General features: G+C 39.5%; 1 protein-coding gene across 1 annotated transcript in view; it reads left to right on the plus strand.

Annotated features, from left to right (window-relative positions):
* CNTNAP3C (contactin associated protein family member 3C) overlaps window positions 1–19,269 on the plus strand; it is a 137,914-nt gene that overhangs the window by 91,167 nt on the left and 27,478 nt on the right. Inside the window, exon 3 of the mRNA XM_033210266.1 lies at window positions 12,838–12,985. Coding sequence (XP_033066157.1) covers window positions 12,838–12,985 — 148 coding nt within the window. The remainder of the gene's footprint in view (window positions 1–12,837; window positions 12,986–19,269) is intronic.

Genomic DNA, 19,269 nt, shown 5'->3' on the forward strand with positions numbered 1-19,269 from the left:
GCAGAAGCGTTCCGCAGCATTTTTTCAACATACAGCTACACACACGAGGATAGAAACTGGCTGCTGTGTGATCTGTTGCCTCTGGCTGACTTGCTCAACTAGTGGAACAGGTGTGATAGAGGCCACATTGTAACCCCCTCATCAGGGAGTGCCATGGCCTCAGGAAAGCAGCCATCCACCTCTTTCCATAACTCAGTGTGAGGGACTGCTGGTGCAGTCCTTGGAGCCTCTCTGCGTAGGGTGACCTCTAGCAGTGCTACAATAATGCACTCAAGAGGCAGGTGTGTCCCTGTTGCTTTTCATCAGCGGTGCACTGAAGCAGTTTCTAACTTTTGGGGGCTCAACCCAAGGGAAGATCAGAATATATCCTTGGTCCTCTACCTTTTATAGCGGCTTTGTTGCCAGGAATTTCCTTGCCAGCAATTGTCAGGAGAAAAAATAGTTCGATGGCAAGGGCGGACAGTTGGTGCCAACAATCCATTTTGGGAAAATGTGGGGAAGAACTTAAGACTGCTGCTGTGTTAGCTGCCCAGTTAGAATTATTCACAGAGGAGACAGACTTCATTGTGAGCCAACAACAAATAAAAAGGAATGCTCTAATGGAAAGTTGATGTATCACTGTTGTAAGAAACCAGGATATTCAAAAAGGGGATGCTGAAGAAATGAAGGAAGATGCAAAGGATTCAACCTGAGTCTGAAGCTTTATTATCTTCTCTAGGAGGTTTTTCTCCTGATAAACTAGATGAGAAATAATTGGCAAACGGTGCAAACTAGTGTGCAAAACTGACGTAATGAGGAAACCTTTGGGTTGGGAAGCAGAGACCTTTATGTGTCTGTCTCTTTTCCCCATCTTAATCTTTTCATGTTCCTGTGTGTGTGTGTGTGTGTGTGAACTCTGGATCCATGTATGCTGTGATGTCTTCTGAACGTTTTTTGTTTGTTTTAATGTTTTGGGTATCTCTGGACTACCTTGTGTCTCTTCTTGCTGCTCTGAAATTACTCTGCAAATAGATCCTTTGTAAAAGAAACATGCTTTTATCTCGTCTCCTGATGCACCTAGCTATTTGTTGGAAAGGGACTCACTGTGTAAACGAATGCCCCCTACCCATTCTCTATTCTAGGTGAAATTATTTTGGAGCCCTGGGAGACAAGGCACCTGATACGGTAAAGATGTGCCTTCTGAAACCAATAGGGACAGTAGGGAGTGGCCATCTCACCTTACACTAGAATAGATCAAGAAATTCACAAGAAGTAGATCCATTTTTCTGGATCCCAGTAACAAATATTTTAGTAAAATATATCAATCCTGTAATTAAATAGCTTACAACATGGAATAGCTCAATTATAAGAAATAGAATCTATATATTTTTTAATTAGGAAAATGAACTGTAATAAGGGGCATTCACTTTGTAATACTTCTATATTTCCTGTGAAAAAGGAAGGAAAATTTGACAGGGAAGGTGGACCTGTTCATGGATTTGTACAGGATCTTATAGAAATAAGTATGTTTGTGATTCTTCTGGTACCTGTGCTTGTGCTACCTGACCTTGCTACTATTTTAATTACAATACCTATATCAACTACATATTTTTCTGCATTAGACTTTTGTCCAGGTTTTTTTCTGTACCTTTAAATGAGAAATCAGGGTTCGTCTTTACATTTACCTATGGCAGCTTTCAGTATTTGTGGCAATGGATTCCTCAAGATTTAGAGATTCACCTACTATATTCTCTAGATATTTACTGTTCAAGAGAACTTAAAGTAATTTTCCTCACCTTAGAGTTTCATGCTAATTCAATATGCAGATGAATCATTGATAGCTGCTGACACCTTGCATGTGATAAGAAGAAAATGTAACTTTGCTACAAATTTTTAGCTTCCTAAGCATATAAAACATCCCTAGATAAATAGCAATAGTGTCAAACTGAACTCAAGTATTTGGGACATTTATGACTGGCCAATAAAAAACAGTCCCATCCTGGAGTCAGCCTGTTTTACAAATGAAGCCACCCATCATTAAAAATCAAGTTTGCCAGTTTTGGGGGTTGGTTGGGAATTGCAGTCAGGGGGTCCCTGCCTGTTCTGAAAAGGTGAAGCCTCTCACTGAGATGTTACATCAAACATCACCAGCACCTTTACTGGGGTCATGTTAGCAGTGGCAGATCCGTACAGGTCTGCAGCAACCTCAGTTCTTGCTACGTCAGAAGAAGGAATTCAACCGAGGAGCTTAAGGCAGAGGGAGAGACTGAGGCAGAGACTCAGAGAAGGAGTGAATGTTTATTAAAAAGTTTTAGAACAGGAACCAAAGGAAGTCAAGTACATTTGGAAGAGGGCCAAGCCGGCGACCTGAGAGATTCAAGTGCACAGTTTGCCCTTTGACTTGGGGTTTTATACATTGGCGTTCCACATGCACAGTGGCCTGTCAGCACTTGGGAGGGGACATAGGCATAGTGTGTTCACTGGAATTGTATGCATGTTCCTGGAAGGAGGTCATATACCAGTTAAACTCTGCCATTTTCCTCTTAGTGCGCATGCTTGAGCCACTCACCTGGCTCCTGAGATCACATCGAGAAGCTTCTGATCACCAGTTTCAGGTGTTTCTATCTATTGCGAGACTGCCTTTCCCGGGCACTGGCTACAACCAATTACTATTCTGGAGAGACGGTGTAACAACTGCCTGACCATCACCTGATGGTTGCCTGAAATTCCTGGGGTTGAGGGGTCCTCTTCTTCTCTGCTCGTGTCTGACTAACTACTGTAACAGAAGAAGCTAAAAAGCCTCTCAAACCCTTTAAGGAGCTATTGTCTCCCCACATGGATTCATAACTCCGGTAAACTGTTCTACTCGTTCCATCTGGAGAATAAAGGAATTGCTAGTGGTGTGCTTCCTCAGAACCTAGGCCCTGACTGTAGACCTACTGGTTATTCTCCTGTCTTGTTGGATTCTGTTGTTCTGTGTATGCCAGGCTTTCTGCAAGCCACAGTAGCTCTTCTGATTGTGCATCTGCTCAGTGGGTTAAAAAAAACATGGTATTTGCGTATTTGCAGTAAAGAAAGAGTTTAAATTAACCCAAGGTCGGCCACACCACTTTGGAGATGAAGTTATTAGTCAAGTCAGTCTCATCGAAGGCTCATAGGTTAGGGGTTTTTCAAAGGTAGTTTGGGTGAAGGGCTGGGGGTGGCTAGGCAATGCGTGCTTGCTGCTGATTGGTTGGGGGTGTAATCATAGGGGTGTGGGAAATGATTCTCCTGCATACTGAGTTACTTCTGGGTGGGGCCACAGGAGTGGTTGGCGGGTCCAGGTGGAGCCATCGGTAGGTAGTCAGACACGCAAAAAATCTGAAAAGATACCTCAAAAGGCTAATCTTAGATTCTACGATACTGATGTTATCTGCTGGAATTAATGAGGAAGTTGCATATCTCGTGACCTCTGGACAAATGGCTAGCAATCATTTATGTCTACATTTTAGCAGAATTTAGGCTCCTCTGTTCTCCTAGCCTGGTGGTCTGTCATTAGCTTTAGTTTTGGGGAAGGGCTGTTATCATTTAAACTGTAGACTAAAGGTCTCCCACGGTTGGCTTGCCTAAGGCCAGGAATGGTTAAAGGCAGCTTGAAGGTCAAGGGCAAGAGGGGAGTTAACTAGATCAGGTTTCCCCACTGCCATAATTTTGTCACTGTTAGAATTAGTGCAAAGGCAGTTTTAATTTCACTGTTAGAATTTGTGCAAAGGCAGTTTCAAAGCGCAACTTTGACCCTAGGACATGGAACTTCCATGTACCTCATGTTGTTGCTGCTGTTTTACAAATTCATAGACACAAAATTTTTAGTGCACTGCGAGATAAGCTACGAGCAAGTCCTGTTATCTAATACTAATGTTATTCTAGGAAGGTGGCACCTTTTGAGTCTAGTTACTCTGTTTGCAGATCCTAACCAAATAGGAGAATGTGACTGCCTCATAGTCACAGAAAATGCTCAACCTGGGTGTGACTCATTCAGTATTCTTATTCCCAATGCTGGCAATATTGTTCATTGATGGATCTTGTGTGAGAGAGACACAGGGATATAAAATTGCATCTTATGCAGTAGATATTTTGTAGGTAGAGATGGCTTTTTCTTAGAACATATTATAAATGATTACAAATGTAAAAACTATGGTGAAATAATTTTGTTTGCTTTTCAAATGATTTTTGTTGCTAAAAACTAAAATTAAAAATAGCGAACAAGTATCCTAAATGTTTTTGAAACTATCATCATAGCGATTCTCAGACTATCAAGACTATGAACTATTTTCCGTAATGGCACACTGATCATAACAATCATAACCATTTGTATGTGCATATCCAACATGTAATATTCAGGGATAAGGTCATATGGAACATCCAGTTTAATGCTCACAGATTCTTATGTGAAAAAAATATGTATTTGGTCATAGTTAAAATGGACAAAATAAGTGAGTCTATCTGACGGTCAGAGAGTAAATATGTCAAACAAACAAATGATAACAGTTTTCAGTTAGAATAACAAAAGCACTTAGATCGTTGATTTAGTAATAGTGATTCCCTAGCTAATTTTTTCATCTGTGCAGGTTGATTCTCAGGGATGAAAAAGTGTGAAAACATTCCAATTAAGTAAATCACTCTGCAGTTGGTGGGAAGTACTAAGTAATTACTTGTGGTGAGTCCAGAGATGAAGATGGAGTGGGCATCTCTGAGTCACCCAGGCAAAGGAAGACAGGTGCTGCTCCTCACAGCGGAACAAGGAGCTGGGTTTAGAGAGATTGGGTAGAATATAGCATTAGGAAGACTAACTCTAACAATCAAGTCAATGCACCAGTATTTGCCTGGAACCAACTATGCATTAAACACTGGTAAATACTGGGAGGGTTGAGAAAAAGGTGCAGATCTTGGGGAACCTAGCATAAAATTCAACACAGCAGACATTTATTCTCCTTGAAGAATTCCTGGTTTTGCAACAGTGCCTACCGTGTCCCGGAACTAGGCTGGTTGTTGAAAGTCTCTGAGAAACCAGAGATGGCACCAGCATAATACCCTGAACTTTTATAAAGCACAAAGGTTTATAATTATAATAAGGGAATCCTGAGAGCAAGAGTACATGCTGATCGATCTCACACAGGAAATTTGTCCCAGATCCAAGTCAAATGACAAGTTAGATGAATTACCTGCTTTTTAAAAAGGTATTGTAACATTTAATGTGATCATTTAAAGTCAATAGCAATATCTCAATAAGAAGCCCTGTTAAGCTGCGATATGTTTAGTTATATGCACTATATACAGAGAGCTAAGTGGCCAGTTCTGCTCTCCTCATTATCTGGATTATTTTAAAAATTTCGTTTAAGTTTATTTTGATTCATATTTTGGATTGCTTTATGTTTCTGAATGATCATTTCCTCACAGTTACCAGTAGTGAGCAAACACAAGGAAACATTTATTTGTCTTTCTTAAACATGCACTATACTTTGTTTTTCTCTTTTTGACTTATGATTCAAACATGGTAAATTAATTTATTTTTATTTTAAAAAATGATAGGGTGCTCAAGTATCAAACTTCATTTTTCAGTGATTATATATGTTTAATTAAAGATATCCATAAGTGTATATACACATACTTTTTTTTCAGTAAGATACTCTTGCTGTCATTAATTATTCATTGATTTGTCCCTCTAACAATTATTTTTGTCTAAACTCACTATTTCAGGCCATGCTTTTTTAGTGCTAGAGAAAACTTTAGATTCCATAGTATTCTTTTTTTTTTTTTTTTTTGAGATGGAGTCTCACTCTGTCACCCAGGCTGGAGTACAGTGGTGCAATCTCGGCTCACTGCAACCTCCACCTCCCTGGTTCAAGTGATTCTCCTGCCTCAGTCTCCTGAGTAGCTGGGACTACAGAGGCATGCCACCATGCTCAGCTAATTTTTGTATTTTTGTTTTTTTAGTAGAGATGGGGTGTCACCATATTGGTCAGGCTGGTCTCGAACTCCTGCCCTCACGTGATCCACCTGCCTCAGCCTCCCAAAGTGCTGGGATTACAGGCGTGAGCCACCGCGCCCAGCACCATAGTCATTTGTAGCGTGCTTTCCACCTAAAGTGAAGCCTCAGGTGACATACCATTGCTCTCACAGCTAATTAATGAAAAAGCTGGAGCCATCACCCACATTTCTTAATTCCTACTTCAGTTCATTTAATAATGCTAGAAAAAGGCAGAGTCACACTTATTTGTGTTAATAAACATAGTATTCTAATGGTTAGTAAAATACTAATGCATTCATGGCACTTTAAAATAATTAAGGGCAATTGTTCACATAGGCACTTATCGATCCTAATTTAAATAAGAAGCAGTTATGAATGTTACACCATTGTCTGTCATCTTCTGAAAATAGCAGGGACAAAAGCAGTATCATCCTTGCCTAATGTTATCTGCTAGTGAGGGGATGTAGACCTAAGGGATTTAGTTGAGTCCGGCTGAGAATCACAGGAGAAGGTCCATAGATTCATCCTTGCTTTCAAAGAGTAGCATTGTGAGAATGAGCAAGAGGAAATACCACTTAGTATTAACAGATAGCAATAAGCAGTGTTTCCTACTAATTGATTATTTACCGTATGCTAGTCCTATGCTAAGAGCTTTAGAGATACGTGAGACTCTTGTGAGTCCCGATCATCATTCTCCCCAATGTTCAGAGGAGAAGGTTCTGCGTGTTTGAGTATCTTACCCACAGTCACAGAACCAGTACATGTTGGGACTTGGTCTCAGACCCAGGTCTCTCCAGCTTTGCAGCCTGTGTTCATCATATGATGTATCACTTACAGGAAACTCCACAACTGAGCTCAAGTCTTTGACAATCGCAGGAGCCAGCATCCTGCTGGAGCCATGGCCTCACAGTCCTGTCTGTGTCCATGGGAGGGCTCTGTGGCAGCCCCAGGTCCCACTTGCCGGGAGTCCTTTCTTCACCCAGGGGCATTCTGAGAACATAGAGGTTGAGGGGGCAGCAGCGGAGGTTAACAGCTCTTCAGCAGGCACTGGGTCCACATGCTGGAGCCACTTTTTTGTTTATTTATTGTATTTAGACATCAGATGCCAAGGTTTCCATGAGTCACCTTCCTCAGTGAGAAATCATTAAGGAACGATCAGTCTGGTCTGCATAAGGCCCTGCTCTTGCCTTGGTGTTCATTCATTCATTCATTCATTATATTTTTTATACATGATTCACATTTCCCCAGTCCAATATGTTTTATTTGTACATATTTTTTTAAAAATTATAATTCTTTTGTTCACACATATTTACACTTACATCTATTGTTTTATATCTTTCATTTTGCTTTTTACTGATGAATTCTTTGCATAAATAGAATTGTACTAGTCATGCTAAGGTGATAAAGATAATATGCTAATTTTTAATCTATAGAAGCATTTTAATTGCTTCATAAAATATTAGGGCATATGTCATGGTAATTATATTAATGCTCTATACTTAGCGTTAATACAATTTCTTCATACAACACTTATAATTAACAAAGTGTCTTAATCAAATAATCTTGTTAGCAGGCATCACAGGGAGCAGCTTAACAATATCTTTCATTTGTATAGTTCCTTAGAATTTTCAAGTCACCTACAGAAACATCTTCCAACAAGCTATAGTTGGGCAAAGCGGTTAGTATTATTCCCATGTTACTTATAAAGAAGCTGAGATTACAAACACTAAAATTCGTGTCCAATATCAGCACAGTCTGGCCATTAAGGAAACAGAATTAAAACTCAAGGACTCACGGGCACTTTCTTACCCCACACACAGACAGCTTAAAATAATAACAGCATATTAAAATAAGAATCTCTTGTAGTACATTTGAGTATTTGGGAAACTAATAATAAACTGAAGCTGCTGAAGAATCTATTTCTTTTAGACAAGCTTTTCTTATTTTTTTTTTTTATTTTTTTATTTTTATTATACTTTAAGTTCCAGGGTACATGTGCATAACGTGCAGGTTTGTTACATATGTATATTGTGCCATGTGTGCTGCACCCATCAACTCGTCAGCACCCATCAACTGGTCATTTACATCAGGTATAACTCCCAATGCAATCCCTCCCTCCTCCCCCCTCCCCGTGATAGGCCCCGGTGTGTGATGTTCCCCTTCCCGAGTCCAGGTGATCTCATTGTTCAGTTCCCACCGATGAGTGAGAACATGCGGTGTTTGATCCAAAGGATTATAAATCATGCTGCTATAAAGACACATGCACACGTATGTTTATTGCGGCACTATTCACAATAGCAAAGACTTGGAATCAACCCAAATGTCCATCAGTGACAGACTGGATTAAGAAAATGTGGCACATATGCACCATGGAATACTATGCAGCCATAAAAAAGGATGAGTTTGAGTCCTTTGTAGGGACATGGATGCAACTGGAAACCATCATTCTTAGACAAGCGTTTCTAACATCTTTGTGAGCACTAACTGAATTGAGGCGTGAAATTGCATAGGACAGTGGTGGCCCTATGCATAGTAGAGATTTAATGCTTATTTTAAAATTCAGTATCTCTTAATTTAAAATAAAGATTTGATGATAAAAATCCACTAAAGCAGATATTGCAAAATGACACATTTGGAAAAATAAATTTCTAACAGTCTTCTTAAAAATAATTGTTGATGAGTCTTAAACATTGACAGATTTTTTCCTGCTGATGTCTGTCAATCTGGGTATTTCATACTCAACCACAAGTATCCATGTGCTTAACATTTTGCAGACCAGGATATCACATGAGCAGCATCACTGACTGTGACTGTTAGATTTAGCTAATGTGACCGCTAAAAATCAAAGTAGAGTGTTGAAAATTTTTCAGTAATGTCATTAATTCCTAAATTACTTATGAAACCTATTTCCAGCATGTGAGTGGACTCCAAGCCACAGGTTTCAGTCACTTTCACGTATACCTAGGGAACATGTTATGGAAACTGATCATTTTATCTGAAAATATTCATTTTTGGTTACTTAATGTAATACTTAGCTAGAATGCCCTCAAAGACAGAGAATCCACATCAAACTTAAGTGACTGTCTTTCAGTAAGATGGAGCTTTCATACATGAACACACCACACACACACACACACACACACAAATTGCAGAGGAATGCTGTAAAAAAAGATTTATAATCTTACAAATACATTATATACATTAACTAGTTTAATTCTTACCAAGATTGCCAGATAGATATAATTTTTCTACTTTACAAAGAAAGATGATCATTTCTCCCAAGGTCACACGCCTGCTAAGACAGAAAAGAATCTGAAGGACTATGGCTTCCAAAAACCATTCTCTATACCCTCTCCACAGAGCTGTAACTTTTGTTATTTATGTCTAAAATGAAGATGTAAGCCTCTGCAGAATTGTTCAAGGTTGCATATTTCTATAAAAGCTGGCTTATCCTTCTGGAAGCTTCGTTTTTCCACCTTAATAAAACAAAGCAGGAATAGGCCTTTGTGTTCGCCATTCTTCCTATCCGTAGTGGTCATGTGCTCACCTGTGAATTCATGACTGCTCTGGAAACTCTCAAAGCAAACTTTGAATATAATGAATAAGAGACTTCACTGCATATATATATATATATATATTTTTTTTTTTTTTTTTTTTTTTTGAGGTGGAGTCTCGCTCTGTCGCCTGGGCTGGAGTGCAGTGGCCAGATCTCAGCTCACTGCAAGCTCCGCCTCCTGGATTTACGCCATTCTCCTGCCTCAGCCTCCCGAGTAGCTGGGACCACAGGCGCCCGCCACCTCGTCCGGCTAGTTTTTTGTATTTTTTAGTAGAGACGGGGTTTCACCGTGTTAGCCAGGATGGTCTCGATCTCCTGACCTCGTGATCCGCCCGTCTCGGCCTCCCAATTCACTGCATATTTTTAAGGCACACATTATTTTATTGTTATAGATAAGGTTATTTCAATAATAAGCCCTGAATGTTATGACAGTGAAATGCTGGTATAACTCTTCCCTGCCCAAAATGTATTCTCTTTAATTTCTCTATCTTTAAAGAACAATGGTTTGTTTGTTTGGTATCCCATAAAGCTGGTTATAATTCTATATAAGATATTAATAATGTGATTTCTCAAATTTCAAATGCATTAATGTGATCATATATACTTTTAAATATATTTTAGTCATATGTAATAAATGTTTGATTTTTTATTGATATCTCTGAAGTCGCAAAGTATGTTTCTCATCTGCCTTATTCATAAACTATTAGATAATGTCTATTTAAAGTTGCTTAAATGTTAATCTATTTTAATTAAGCAAAAATTGACATTAAATTTTATTTTGCTACTTGATGCTATTATCACATCACTCAGAAGTATATTTTCCAGAGTTTATACTTTGAAACAAATTGAGAAAGAAATAACATTTGGCATATAAAGGTGAAAAAAATTCTGTTTTGATAGGGTTCCTTTGAAAGGTTTTTATTGTATTGTTTTTACTGAAGTTTACAAAGTTTATTCAGCTATGGAAAAATGTGATTTTAATTCTGCAACTGAATTTTAACATTGGAGTCAAAATGCTCATAGGATCTGATGTTCCTGTATTAGTTTGGCTGTATGTCTTAGATGTTAAACTCAAATTAGAACCCAAATAAAAGGATTCAGAGTCTGATGGATCAACCATCTCTACCAACCATGCCAACAATGACCAGCCTGGGTCACAATCACGGCAACCACCTCCACACAGGTGGTGGGCTGATTGATTTCCAGGTGTTATCTCAATTAGTGCTCCAGTCCTTCAAGATCAATTTTACCGATGAAGAAACTGCAGCTTGCAGCAGAGAGTAACAGGGTTGGAGGTGGTGGAGCTGGGATATGGCTTCTTTTATATAGGTCAGCCTGGGCTGTCCAGACAGAAGGTTGTGAGTGCAGAGGGTATGCAGATATTTTACCTGAAGTTGGTATAGCGATTGTTAACTCAAAAAATGTTGATGTACATGACCCTTTAGTTGGAACAAAAGTGAAATGATTATCTCTGGCTGGGCATGGTGGCTCAATGACTGTAATCCCAGCATTTTGGGAGGTTCAGGTGGGCAAATTACTTGAGGCTGGGAGTTTGAAACCAGCCTGGCCAACATGGCGAAACCCCGTCTCTACTAAAAATACAAAAATTAGCCAGGTGTCGTGACGTGCTCCTGTAATGCCAGCTACTGGGGAGGCTGAGGCATGAGAATTGCTTGAATCTGGGAGGCAGAGGTTGCAGTGAGCCAAGATCGTGCCACTACATTCCAGCCTGGAAGACAAAGTGAGACCCTGTCTCAAAAAAAAAAAAAGGGAAATGATTATCTCGGAATTGGCATGAATTAGCAATAGATGAACTATTACCAACTCTGACATCTACACTAGCATTTAAACTTGACCACATTCACTAAGGCATTTCCTATATTTTTATTTCCGTGTGTTTATACCCAGGGAGACCCATTGGTGGTCTGATACGAGGCAGGCTGATCTTCATTCTCTTTGTTTTGTTGTTAAACCTGGTACATTGTTTTTTTGTTTTTGTTTTTGTTTTTTTCTTTTCTTTTTTTGAGATGGAGTCTCGCACTGTCGCCCAGGCTAGAGTGCAGTGGTGGGATCTCGGCTCACTGCAAGCTCCACCTCCCGGGTTCACACCATTCTCCTGCCTCAGCCTCGTGAGTAGCTGGGACTACAGATGCCCGCCACCATACCCAGCTAATTTTTTTTTGTATTTTTAGTAGAGACAGGGTTCCACCATGTCAGCCAGGATGGTGTAGATCTCCTGACCTCATGATCCGCCCGACTCAGCCCCCAAAGTGCAGGGATTACAGGCGTGAGGAAATGTGCCCGGCCCTAAGCCTGCTACATTCTTTAGTAAAGCAAAATAATTAGGTAGGAAACATTCTTGATTCTTGGTTGAACTAACTGCTGGCCTGTGCCATACATAGATATTAACTATGTGCCCCAGTCATGTTAGGTGATAGCACTTCTAATGCAAAAGAGCATTAACCCTTTCCTTGTTCTCACACATGCCATATTCTTAAAAATCTGAAAACAATGAAAAAATACCTAAACCAACTTTGTTTGCTTGCACTCTGATCCTTCCCTATGTTCAGATAGCCAGATGGAGTGAAGAGTGAAAGCACGCCCCTTTGCCCTGGAGCAGATAGTGGCAGTGTGCTCCTGTTGACACTCCCGGGAAGCAGGCCACAGGTGCGTGGAGCTGTGTTCGCTGTGAAGTGGATTCAGCCTGATAACATGGAATGAACGCTGCCATTGAAATAAAAGCCAGATGTAATCCTGCCCACACTCTGTGATAGCTGTCCTAGCTCCAGAGAGTCCTTTCTTCTTCCTAGACTGTAGTTTCTCATTTACAAATTAAGGGTGTGGGGCTGGAATCATGTCCAGGTCCCTTCCAACTATCTCACTGCAGATTCCAGGATTCTCACTGCAGCTCCTTTGCGTGTGACCATGGTGCTTGATTGCCCTGCCATGTCATGTGGCTTTTTGTGAGCATCTTTGCCACTTGATTAGGGAGGAATTTGTGAGATAGCATTTTAGAAAAGTGAACTTCATGGAGGTCGCCATGTTTATAGTCATTTTAATGGTGTGGATGAAATTTAAGCTACCTTGTAAATAAAGAAAACTTAGACAATGGTGACTAATCCAGGGACTGGAGAGGTTATCACATCCTTGTTAACCATTAGCAGTGTTTCCTTTAAAACAGCAACTTTTTGCATATGAGCAAAGCGAGCGTACATTGCTCATTGCCATGAGAGGTGACGACACGAAGATGGTATGTCCTGCAGATACATTGATCCCTTTCTCTGTTTTCTCCTAGGGTTTTCCAGGAAACACAAACGCAGACAGTGTGGTGCACTACAGACTCCAACCTCCCTTTGAAGCCAGGTTCCTGCGCTTTCTGCCTTTAGCCTGGAACCCCAGGGGCAGGATTGGGATGCGGATCGAAGTGTACGGATGTGCATATAGTAAGTGGCCTTTATTCCCTGGGTGAAATCAAGGTCGGCATGAGATTCTGTCAAAGCCAAACTGTGAAAGCCAATGTCGGCATGAAATGTTGAACTTGACTTTTTCTGTCTTTTTAAATAGCTGGGCAAGTAGAACTGGTTTTTATGGAAAGCCTCTAGTGTCTTCCCATGACAATATGGACTTTAGTTACTGTCTTTTATAGTTGAATTTAGAGGTGGACATGAAATGAAACTTACCTATAGATTCCCAGAGTTTAGCAAAGTACTTGCAATATGGTAGGCATCTCATCAAACTAATACAATTCAAACTAACAACAGATGATGCTATTTTTCTGAAGCTGAGATGATACCCTGTCTGGGAAAACAGGAGTGGTACTGGGGGCAGTGGGGTGATTTCTCACGATCTCTTAGTTCTCTGTTTTTCTTTACTAACATCCTCTTTTGCACACCGTGCTGTTGCTTCACTTGATCTTCACTTGGTGGGAGCCTGTGTTTAGTCAGCCTCTTTTCTCATCTATCCCTTGTTATAAAAGTGGAAAGGATGGAGCCGACATGAATATAACACAAACAAAAAGCAGGCAGTGAAAGTATTTGGTGGTACTCAGTGACACAGTTGCCACTTGATGTTCTAGAACATACTTGTATTCTTTCTTTACATTATCATAAAAATGCTTTAAAATTATTGTCAAAATGGAATAAAATTTAAAAATACTCCTGTATAAAACTGGAGAACAAGTCAAAGAGTAGCCTGGATGGAAATGTCTTAAGTGGCTTCATCTTGGGTCAGGCCGGACGTTCATATCACACCATTTACACACAGTCACTCCCATTCTCTGCCTAGTCACAGCTTTAGCCCTGCAGAATATTAATTTTCTAAAGTGTGATAACAACATCTGTCATTCATGCAGCATTTAGTGTCTCAGATACTATTATTTCTGTTTTATTATTAACCCATGTACAACCCAGTTAATTTCCTAACTCTGCCTCTGTTTTTTAGTGTTTACATTTCTACAGGGCTAAATATAATGATTTTGCTTTACCAACAGTCTTTTTTCTTCCACTTATTGTTCATTTCCTTATATCCCTGTTTTTTTTCTGGGACCTATAACTGTGCTGTCGGTTTCAATGGCTAAGATGTCTGATATTTAGAATTTCTCTTGGATGCTATGAAATGACCTCCTCCTCTCATTACTCTGAAACCACTTCAGCTTTACTGACTTCAAAGTAGAACATGCTCTTTGATGGGATTTGCCATTAGCTTGATGTTCCTTCATGAAGAGATACTACTCCAGTTCCTTGGGCTGGAGGTTGGTACCAGGAAGATCAAAGCCCCATAACTGATTCCAGAAAGGGCCAGTGGGCGGAGCAGCTGCCGTGCAATCTGCTGGCACCATTAACTTCTGTAAACATATGCTGTTGGCCATAAGGGACTACTAGTTAAAAAACCCAAACATGCAGACAGATAATATATGACCGCTGCTAACTAACTAAAAGTAATTATTTAGAACAAGTGGACATCTACATTGTCTTTTTTTCCTTAGAAGAATACTTGTTCAAGTATGATAATTTTATTTTTATTGTTGACAGTAATATAATCCTTTAGGACTTATGTTAATAATGGTAGTTTCATTATTTTCATTTGCATTTCCACTGCCCTGTTTGTTTTCTAGAACGTTGCTTATAATGACTTATAATATCCCTGCCACGCAGCATCTCTTCCCGTTTATCTAGTTATGTATTTATCAATTTATTTTTATTTTAAGAGGCAAGTTCTCACTGTGTTGCCCAGGCTGGAGTGCAGTGGCTACAGGCACAGTCCTACTGCTGATCCGCTCGGGAGTCTTCACCTGCTTCATCTGGGAGCTGGGCGAGTTCACTCCTCCTTAAGCAACCTGGTGGTCCTCCGTTTGGAGAGATCACTATTTGCTGCTAAAATTTGTTCAGACACCTGATCGTCATAGCGCACCCCTGGGCCCCATGGATCCTCCCACCTCAGCCTCCTGAATAGCTGGGACTGCCCAGCCCTAGTTTTATTAGCTCTTCTACACTTCATTTGCAATGATAGATTCATTATTCCTTTAAACTGTATGTGTTTTCACAGACTCCTGGCTTAGTCTATGAATGCATCTCTATTTCCACTTCTAGCCTGGGGAGAGGTTGTAGGTTCTCCCAGAGTTGCTGCTCAAGTGCAGAATAAAGCCATGAGCACAGATGGCCTCGGGCCCTTCTTGACACCTCTACTCTCCTGGTTTTCCATGCACCTTTGCATGCTACTCTTCCTGCCACTCCTTAAAGGCTAACATTATCCACAGATTGGTTCTAGGTCTTCTATCCTGCTCCCAGGCTCTCTCTGAGCCTTTTATCCACTTCCATGAGTTTTCAGTAGCATTTACACACTGGCTGATAACTTCCAAATATGTATCTGCAACCCAGCTCCAACCTCTGGTACCAACCTCTCTTCACTGGCCCTGTGAACACTTAAAACTCAGTTGTCTGTCTTCTCATTTTCCATTGTCTTCCATCTTATAAAACGATACCAACAGCCACCTTTTGACTGAAACCCGATTCTGTCTCCTAAATGTTTTGAATTTCTCTCTTTCCCTCCAGCTGAGCCTAAATGAGCACCAGCCTCCTAAATCAGCTGTTCGTCTCTGGTCTTGACCTTTCCAGTTTTTAGTCCACACAATAATCAGGATGATTCCTGTGTGGAAAAACACGCACATTCGATTGTTCAAAGATGCTTAAAGCCACACCCAAGACCCTAGGACTGTTTCCCAGTGTACTTAGAAAAATAAATTCCCTATGCTCTACTGCCTGTCCAGGCCTTTGAGGGCATCTCTCAAGAACAAAAGGGAACTCCCAGATTCTTATGCCAGAACTCTGTGAGTCCTTAACGCATCTGTCTCCCTTGCCCTCCATGTCCAGTGAATCACAAAATTCTGTATTCTTCCCTCCACATTATACCTTGCATGATTTCAGCTCTCTCCAGCTCTACTACCGACTTAATCTAAACTTGCTGTCCCACGGAATATGGAAATTGCCTTCCAAGTTTAGGTCATTCTGTCTCTGCTCATAGCTGACATACTACATTATATTCTCCACACTGCAACTCAAGTTACCTTTTAAAAATGCTGAACTAATACAATTATGTCCCTGTTTAATACCATCAGTGGCTTTCCATTGTTCCTAAAATAACATCCAGACTCCCAGCAAGGCCTGGAGGAGCCTGTCCCTGGATAACTCTCCAGTGCCACCTCTTGCTGTCATCACCTGCTACCTGTCCACTGTCAATTGTATCAAGCTTCTTACTGACTCAAAGCCTTTACGGCTGTGGTCTCCCCTGCTTGAAATGCTCCTTCCTCATGTTCTCAACTGGGTATTTACTCCTCCTCCTTTGGATCTTAGTTTAAATGATGCTTCCTAGGCCATCACTCTAAATTTGGTTCCTCATTATAACTTCCCAGGAAGCCTATAGTATGCCTTCATGTGCTGTAGTCACTTTTTATAATGTATCCATATCTGTCTTATTAGAGGCCTAATTTCCTTTTTCCTCATTAGACTTCAGGCTACACCAGGGTAAGGCGCATTCATTGCTATAACATCAGCAACTAATACAGAGCCAGGAACATATTAAGTGCACCATAGATAGCTTTGCATTGAGTGAATGAGTGAATGAAGCAATTCAGAAAAATGTCTGATAGATGATAACAAAATCCGAATCATGAATCCAAATTTCAGATATTTATTTCTCTCTTATACTAGCCATCCAGGTAAGGCAGATTTCTTAGAGATTATATTGTTATAAAGTGTAGTATTAAAAATTCTAACTCTAGTAAAAATAGCAAATATAAGATTTTACAATTATGTTTCCATTCTTCCATCTGATATTTGATGCATCTTTATGTAGTAGAAAGGCAGTTATTAACACCCAGATATTCCAAGTGAGCAATCTGAGAAGACACCAAGGTCTGGCAGTGCAGAAGCTACAAATAATACCAGAGACAGGGAGCGGACTCCAGTCCTCTGACTATCAATTCCATGTTCTTGATGGGTAATAACTGCTGAGGCTTTATAAAGGATAATTATGTTGATACTTGTTTTGACATCTTGCTACACTGATTGATGGCAGCAGCAGCTTTTCTCCTTTCAGAGAGACGGCATCAAGCCGCATTGTATTGTATTGTATTTAAACATTTAGTGTTTGATTCTGTGCCTTCCTCCTTTTTATCGTGCCACCTTTAATTATCCTCAGCTTCAGAGTTCTTTAAATCACTCCCCTTTCTTTGATATTAATGAAAAACTAGAACAGTCCTCTTCCTGTTGTTTTCTCAAGTGGTTAGTATCCTTTCCATCTCTTTAATTCCCAGTCCACTAGTGCAGATTTTAAGGGCTTACATTCCACTCCATCCTACTGTGTTAGTATTTTCACTAGGTAATACTCAAACATGACTTTTGTCTGATTCACGTTTCTGTTAAATTGAGATTGGGCTTCTATTCCTTTGTAAGTCAGGGGCAACAATTCATGAAGAAAGTGTTATTGAAGGTTGACTTCATAAATAACCAAGAAGAGCTTGGTTCACCACTTTTTTGTCCCTTAATGGTGGAAAATTTGGTCGGGGAGGGCATCTGGGAGTGGTGGATTCTTTTCTAAAATGTTAATACTTGGAGTACAGCCCAGATAATTAACAGAATTCTAAACTGTTCTTTTCATGAAGATTTCTTTTATAATGTCCCAAGGGAAAATCATTTTTTGTTACTCATAGGTAATTCTTTATTCATACATTTTCTGTTACATTTTCTTATCACTTAGTCTTCAAATAGTTTTATATGTCATTCAGACTCTGTCTTACGTAGCTATGCTATTACCAATCAGTCCTCTTATTCATCATTCTAGCTTCACTAATTAGGTTGAACCATATATTTCCCAAGTTTTTAGATCAAATACAGTTGAATATTAGCAGTTTCATATGGATTAACTGAGTGCTGTACTGTTTTCTGTAGGAACAACAGATGGCAAGTGGAGGTTTCCAATAAAACAAAATAAATAGTGACTGGACAAAAGAAGCAAATTTTATTTTCTCCCTTTGAAAATTTTACCTGTCCTTGATTAGAATTTGAGACATGGGAAATTTTCATAACTCCTTAGATGGTCCAAGTTTGTGTTGCTTCATTGGTGTGCTAATGAAGTTAGAACTACCTACCTCTCTAAAGTTCCTTTAATGGTTCTATCACTTTTTACATATACATGCTGTGCTAGTTTGCATCACTGGCACCAATTGTGCACCTGTCCCTTGCCAGCGCCTGTGAGTGGCGTATGCTTCCCTGCCCCCTGATTTTTGAGCCGGCCATGTGACTTGCTTTGGCTAATCGTAGGCAGAGTCAAGTCTACGGTGTATCCACTGTCCTCCTCTGTGTCTACCATTACCCTGATATAAGCATGCCTGAACTATGAATTCCAGTAAAATGAAGAGAGATACGTACTTTACATATTTTGAAGCTGTTTCATTAAATGCATATAGATTGGAAATTGTTTTATCTTCCTTAAAATTGATTTTTTGTAATTATGAAATATCCTTGTTTATTTCTAATAATGCCTCCTGCCTGTACGTCTGTATTCTCTAATGATAGTACTGTATAGCTATACCAGATTTCTTTTGATTAGTGTTTTCATAGAATATCTTTTCCATTCTTTCCTTTCAAACTTTTTGTCTTCATATGTAAGGACTCTTTCTTTATTATTTAAACCCAGTCTGGAAATCATTGAGTTTTAGTTGGTATATTTAGTCCACTTATATTAGATGTAATTACTGACATATGTGAAACTGTAGATGACATGTTACTCTCTGTTTTATATTTGGTTCACTTGTTTTATACTCCTCTTTCTCTCCTCTTCTTTTGAGTTAATCAAGTTTAATTTTTCCAGTTTTTCCGCTATTGTTTCCTGTTTTAATTTTGTTCCCCTAGGTACTTGAACTACAACTTTTATCACTTTCCAAACAATACTAGGATTTAAGTACAACTTACGTTAGTTAAACCCCTCCAACCTTGTGCTATCTTGACACATTTTAGTTTCATACATACATGTATGTATTTTTTTATTTTCAAATCACAACATTTAATATTATAATTTTTTTGCAATCGGTATTCACTTGAATTTACTCACATATTTACCTTCTTTGCATTTTCATGCTCTTTCTGAATCAAATTCTTTCAGCTAGAAAGACTCCTTTTAATATTTGTCTTAGCCCAGTTCTACTGGTAATAAATTGTCATATAGCTTTTGT

Source organism: Trachypithecus francoisi, unplaced genomic scaffold (genome assembly GCF_009764315.1).
Source record: "Trachypithecus francoisi isolate TF-2019V2 unplaced genomic scaffold, Tfra_2.0 Contig00284, whole genome shotgun sequence".
In the NCBI taxonomy this organism is placed as follows: domain Eukaryota; kingdom Metazoa; phylum Chordata; class Mammalia; order Primates; family Cercopithecidae; genus Trachypithecus; species Trachypithecus francoisi.